The 7,043-nt window shown below is 40.9% G+C and overlaps 1 protein-coding gene and 1 long non-coding RNA gene across 4 annotated transcripts in view; one reads left to right on the forward strand and one right to left on the reverse strand.

Moving 5' to 3' along the window:
- Lca5 (lebercilin LCA5) overlaps positions 1-7,043 on the reverse strand; it is a 50,676-nt gene that overhangs the window by 35,223 nt on the left and 8,410 nt on the right. For all 3 annotated transcript variants that reach the window (XM_021172284.1, XM_021172283.1, XM_029481114.1), the window contains exon 2: positions 322-690. In XM_021172284.1, the coding sequence (XP_021027943.1) occupies positions 322-520 (199 nt within the window). In that variant the 5' untranslated portion in view covers positions 521-690. The remainder of the gene's footprint in view (positions 1-321; positions 691-7,043) is intronic.
- The window catches only part of LOC110301695, a 24,463-nt gene continuing 22,399 nt past the window's right edge, over positions 4,980-7,043 (forward strand). The window contains exon 1 of the long non-coding RNA XR_002378733.1: positions 4,980-5,039. This is a non-coding gene — a long non-coding RNA (uncharacterized LOC110301695). The remainder of the gene's footprint in view (positions 5,040-7,043) is intronic.

Raw genomic sequence — 7,043 nt, forward strand, 5'->3', positions numbered from 1 at the left:
ATTGGGCTGCCGACTGTAAGTCATCAATAAATTCTTTTACTATATAGAGACTATCCATAACTTCTGTGACTCTAGAGAACCCTGACTAATACAGGTGCTTTCTTCTATATGAACTTGAACATAAAAAATGGTAATATATGGTAATATTTAAATACAAGCAACATATAATTTATGAAAATAAAGCCTATTCAAAATGCAAATCAGCCTACTCCATGCACACAACAACAAACACTCGGAAAGGAAAGCTCCATTCATTCACTTTGGGTCTTGCCGAGCTGCACCTGAGCACCCAGGTGCCTGGCATCTTCTCTAGACACTTACTTGAGTGATGCACTTGGTTGTCTGACAAGTGTCTTTTGGGATTCTTCTCCCTAGTACTGGCACATGACGTCGTGTTGACAGGTGATGAGGGGCCAGAGGACTGTGGTGAGGACCCAAAGTCAGACGAATAATGAGCGTATGGGTGTTTGCCTCCTTTTCTTCCTTGTTCAATATCCGGACTTCGGGCTCTTTCCCCCATCGTTTGGAAAAATGACCTCTCTAGTCACATAATTTTACAGATTCATGAAAATACTGAAGAATGTCTTCGTAGTCTTGGTGTCCTGGCAATAATATTTATTTATGTGCAGTTTGTTTTCTTCACAATATGTCTGTAGTCCACACCAGCAAACACAAGATACACTTCATTCGCTAGAGTGAGGAAAGAGAAAGCAGATTCATCAAAGGGTCATGAAATAAGTTCTCTAATCAAAACAGAGTAACTAAAGGCAAAATACAATAAGGAAGATTCTATCACTTATATTTTTATATATTAACTTACATATTTTAAATAAGACAGGTTTGTCATAGCCTAGAAGATAACATTCCTCCTGAATAGATGTCAACTAATTTTGATTACCCTTGTATCCTGAGGATTACAAACATGATCCTAGAAATTTACAAGACAATATGATCGAATTGTCAGTATTTTTTCTATGTGGGGAAGTAATAAAAAAAACTGCAAATAAGAAAAATACCTAAGACTGACTATAAAAATGCAATGCAAAAGTATAAAGGCTAAAATAAAACATCCTTGGTGAACAAAATCATCCTTAGCACATAAGCATGCCACAGTACCCCATAAAAAATAAGGTAAAAATTACATGAGGCCAGGCAGTGGTGGTGAATGCCTTTAATCCCAACACTTCGGGGGCAGAAGCAGGTGGGTCTCTGAGTTCAAGGCCAGCCTGGTCTACAGAGTGAGTGCCAGGACAGCCAAGATTACTCAGAGAAACCCTGCCTCAAAAAGCACCCCCCCAAAAAAAAATTAAATGAGAAAAATAGAATTTGGTTACTTTTATAATGAGACTGATTCCTCTCTCTCTCTCTCTCTCCTTCCCTCCCTCCCTTCTTCCCTCCCTCCCTTCTTCCCTCCCTCCCTTCTTCCCTCCCTCCCTCTCCCTATTTGGAAGACAGAGCCTTATTGATGAAGTTACTATTAATAGTAGAGTACTTCCTAATATATGAGAAGACATATGCACAAGGCAGCTCCACTACCCATAGCTCTATGAGTGCACCAGGAAGGAGCTGGCCTCTAACTTATTGAAATAACGAGGATGATCGTGACTCTCTGTATTCACTCTACAGTCTGGGGAAATCTCCAAGATCTACTAAGAGAGGGATAGACTGGGTCATGTCTGAGGCACACCACTCCACTGGCCTAGCATATGAGAAGCCATGGGGTGCAGAAGGGAGCACTGACAGAGGACAGAGGACCACACAAAGCACAAGAAGTGTACAAGATGCATTTTGGAAGCTATGCTCAGGTTGGCAGTGTCTTTAAGAGATTTATACAAAGTAATTAGGTCATGAGAGTATTAGCCTTGGAAGGAGTTAACCCTGGTCTCCCACAGTGAGTTCTTAAGATGGCAGGTTCTTTATACAAATCCGAGCCAAGACCAATAATTCCAGCAAAGACCAAGCCTGACGCCACATAACTGTAATTCCACCTATAAGAAAGGATGAGGCAGGAAGATCATGTGTTCCAGAGCAGCCTGGGCAACTGAGCAAGGCTCAAAGCAAAGCAAAGAGGCAGGGATACAGCTCAGTGATGAAGAGCTTCTCTAACACAGGGAACAGAGACAGAGACTCAGGTGGAGGCCCGTGGATCACGTCTGACCCATGAATCGCTCTCACCCCTCGTCTTACCATGAGGTCTCCACCACGGAGGGCTCCCATCATCTGCCATGAGGTCCTCACAGGAGGCCACAGAACTGCAGCTGCCCAATCTTGGGTTTCCAATCTCAAAACTGTGAGCTAAATAATTAAACCTTTCTTCTTTGTAAGTACTCGGGTTCAGGTATTTTGTGATGGGACAAAAAATATATATATAACTTTTTATTTTCAAAAAGTAAAAGGATAAATCCAATGTTTGAAGAACTGAGTTCTCTAGGGTAGGGCTGTGCCATAGAACTCTCAAACATGTCAGTGAAGTTCCACAGTCTGTGGTCTATGAGGTCGCTGACAACCTGTGGAACAACACTGAAAATATCACTGGTCTGACTGAAGAACAAATACTTTAGTTTTAATGCATTTGAATTTTAAAAACCTCATGTGCTGGTAGTTTTCTTACTGAAAAAATAGCTATGTTAGGGAGGAGAGAGCAAAATTCAGGGTCAGTAGACACTAACCTCTTTTGTATGTAACTTTACAGACTTGACTTCAGAAACCATAACTGGGGGGGGGGGTAAAGCAATTCCTATAAACCATAAGAAATTAAATAAGGTAACTAATATAAAATTGCTGGCAAAAAACATAAGGTAATCAATTCAAATTACTTTAAAACACAACGTGCAGGGTGGAAGGCAAAGACTGACACCAGAGGTTGTCCTGGTGTGCACACACATGTACACCCCCATACACACACCAGTAAATACACATACACATGTATACACACACACATGTACACACACATACATACACACACACACTAGTAAATACACAGTAATTTTTTTAAATATGTAACAGACTAATATTTGCATATCTGGGACAAAGCAAGGGGGCAGTTGTTTCAATACTTGGACATTGGAATTTTCAATATAAAGAAAAAATAAAAATCTACTTGTATGAGTTCTAACATTCTTAAGCCCAAAATCTGAATCAGAAGCATCAATAGGAATGCATGGTGACTTTGATCTTTTAATTTTTTTTGAAAGAAAAAGAAAACATTTTATATATATATATCTGATACCATGTCTGAAGGAGGAGGCATGTAAGACGCACTGAAAAATCCGGAGGGTTGGTTATTCTAGAAAGCAAAGAAGTCCTGAGAAGCTGCTGAGAGGACATGCAAAGGGCTCATGGGCTAACCTGAAGAAGCTCTTCCTGGTCAAAGAGCGCGAGCACTTTAATCATCTATTAGGATTACATCAGCAAGGGATTAAAACATGAAATATACTTAATTCCACAAACTCATGAGATGCTAAATTGTCCAATTAATGACCTGTGCAAGATGCTTAGGGCAGGAGGCGGAGCTTCAGCAGGCATGTACCTTGCCTCTGCTATCAAAGCTGTATCTCAAAATAATAAGAGACAAAGCACGTCTTTATAGAACTATTTTTAGCAAACAGTAGAAAGGAAATATTAAAATGCAAGATTAGAACTCTGTCATTTTGCAACCACTTATGAAACAATGAAACAGAACCAAGAATACCATAGGAAAGAAACACACAGACGCTTACCTCCTGCGGGGATACAACTCTCAAGAAATCTGTCCTCCTGACCCAGCCTCCAAATCTAAGGCCAATTTACAGAAAGTGCAGGTGGTGGTGACCGTGCAATAAAACATCTCCATGAATAACCTACAAGGAGACCAACCTGGGCTCATGTCACTGCCTGTGTATTGACTCTTGAGAAATAACCGCAGACTGTGCCCTATGCATGCCAAGTCTATTGCAACCAACCAACTTCCATTAAGAGAATACAAAACTGAGCAAACTTAAACACTGGCTGAGCAGTAGATGTTAAGGAATTACTGTGGCTTTGGGTGAGAGGCAATTGTGCAGATTGTATCAGTTATGAATCTTGGCATTTTAAAGATATTTGTTCAAATACTTCCAAATAAAATTAAATATTTGAGGTTTGCTTCAAAATAACCCAGAGAGGACAGAGAAGAAAGATCACCAAGAGTTAGCAACTGTATGAACATGGTGCGGAAGAACAACATCTTCATTATCATGCTATGGTGTCTCTGAATGTACGGGAGACAGAGAGAGCGCGCGTGCGCGGAAGAGAGAACCCTGGGGTCCAGTGTAGGGCCTTGCACATGCTGAGTACATAATTTAACACTGAACTATATCTCCACTGAAAACATAATACTTTGCTTAGTTTGATGTATTTATGTCCACCAATTTCAGGGTGTTGAAAATTCATCAACGTATCTGAAATCAACAGTTCTAATGGCAAAGTACGAATATGTAGAAAAACAAATTACAACTCAAGTCTATGAGAAAAGACTCAAGTCAGAAAATGGGGTTGCCATGCAAGTACGACAACCTGAGTTAAGAACCCGACCCTCATTGAAAACACCAGTTGCAGAGCACATACAGGTATCCCACTGTTTTACCACTGTAATTGGCTAAGAATAAGGTAGACAAGTCTCATGCAATGGCCAGCTTTACTCAGAGCATCAGACAATGTATACTCTGAGGATTGAGGGGAATCACATAAAGAATACAGTCACAAGGACAAGACGCAGGTGGCAAAACATTTTTCCATAGAGGCATATGAACAAATACTAGCCAGTTTTAATGAGCAACCTGAAGTATCCTATCTGCCACACCTGAGAGGAACACACAAACACGTTCCAAGAACTACTCCATGTTTTGAAGAAATTGAGGTCAGAAGACTCTTGTCTTGTTGTTCTCTTGGAGTTTTCTCACAAGTGCTCAGAGTTCTCCTCGACAACGCCATTGTTGAACCATTCCAAGGTCCCAACACTCAAGCTGCAAAGGCGGGAAGCTCCCTAGGGATCACTACTGAGCTCCGACAGAGCCAAACTGGTAAGTCCTAGGTCAAGTGAGGGATAACTGGCCTCACACAAAAAGGAAACCCCATGTCAACCTCTGGCCTTCACATATATACACACATGTAGGCACCAAAAATAAATAAATGTCAGCCCAATGGTTTGTCCCCGCAGCCATCCGCATATGAGACTATTAATAGCAACAATTAGAGAACTGTTTTAAGGATTAAACGGGATAATTCAGTAACTACCACACAAGTAAGTGCACTCCATTTAAATGCTGATAATGTTAAAGTTGGTAATGTGAGATAAAGCTGTACCCTCCCAACCTCACCTATCTGGACCATTAAGGTGCTGTCTGGCTATTCTTGACAACGGGGGAAAACACAAAACAGCATTCTTCCCTCCTCCCGAGGACTTACAGTTAAATCAGAAAAAATTCCTACGCCCCAGTATCCAACTTCTACTCCCCACACAAGTATTTCAAAAGCTTATATTTTTTATGCTTAAATCCCCCATCATTCACAGTCAACTGGATCCAAAATTATTCAGTGGGAGGCCTCAGAAATAAACAATGCACAACTTGTAAAGTGTACATGATAACATCCCTCGTCACTCCACTCTGTCCAGCTTGGGATGTGAATCATCTGTCTGCCCAGAGTATCCACACTGTGTATGCTACCTGACCGTGACTCATGTCATAGCCAGCTTGGTTATCAGGTGGCCCTGAGGGAGAGGAGCAGAGATGCTGCAGTTTGGATGAACAAAGATGCCCATGTGAAGTTGTGCAGTTTATTTCTGGGATCTATTTAATAGTTTTGGACCCAGTTGACCATGGATGATGGGAGACTAAGCATAAAAAGCAAAAGCCATGCTTGTTGTGGGGAGCTGGAGTTAGATAATGGGGTGTAGGATTCTGTGAGGTTTAACTCTAAGTCCTTGGGCGGAGGGAGGTGTGATGCTCTTCTGTTCGTTCTTGCCCTTTGTGAACAACAGCTGGTCAGCCAGCAACTGGATAGTCTAGATGGGTGAAGTCAGGGAGCCCCATGAACTGTTTTAAGTGAAAAAGTTGAAAGTTTTTAATAAAGGAAAAACAAAACATAATAAAACAAACAAAACCCCAAAGACTATATACACTAAAACCAATAGTACAAAATATTGCAAGAAAACACTATATTTACATAATTTTATTATAGTATTTTATAATCGTTCTAGTTAATGTTGCTAATCAAAATGCCTAGCTCATAAGGTATACCTTATCCTAGGAATATAAACTAGAAAAAAAAATAGATAATACAGGGTTTTGCACCATCCTCAATTTTAGGTGGGGGCTGAAGAACACATTCCCTAAGGACAAAGTGAGACTACTGTAAACTATTTCCTGAATTACCATTTATGGACTGTGAGGATTTAACTCACTCTTCATTTTCGATGGTTGTGACATTCAGCTACATGCTAATTTTAAAGCCTTTTATTTTCAAATATATAATTAGCCTTTTTTTTTTTTTTTGGCTGAGAGGAAAAAGCATGCCTGTTATTATATTCCTAACAAATACTAGCTTTTCATGCTACCAACAGCCTGAATCTACTCCATTCTTCTTCTGACATTGCTCTTGAATTTCCTACTCTAACTCACCCCAGTTCATTTCTAAACCTGGCACACGGCTGTTAATATGGAATTGTTGTATCAGAGTCCTGGTCACTGCACCATATCTTGGGTACGATCCTTGGGGGTCATCTTTATCAGTTTCCATAATCATTTACTGGTCTATATCCTTAAACAGGTCTCTCAGAAAGACTATGTACAGTTTAGGGGGGAGAAGCTCTATGTATGGGGCTCTATGTAAAGTTTAGGGAGGGGATGACCTCATACTTGACACTTTCAGAGGCTCTGAGTTCCAGATAGGTCACCTTCTCCAGAAATCCTGGAACACTGTGCCCTGGAGCACTGCACCTCTGCCCTGGAGCACTGCACCTCTGCCCTGGAGCACTGCACCTCTGCCCTGAGCACTGCACCTCTGCCCTGGAGCACTGCACCTCT

The sequence above is a fragment of the Mus caroli genome, chromosome 9, assembly GCF_900094665.2.
Source record: "Mus caroli chromosome 9, CAROLI_EIJ_v1.1, whole genome shotgun sequence".
Lineage (NCBI taxonomy): Eukaryota > Metazoa > Chordata > Mammalia > Rodentia > Muridae > Mus > Mus caroli.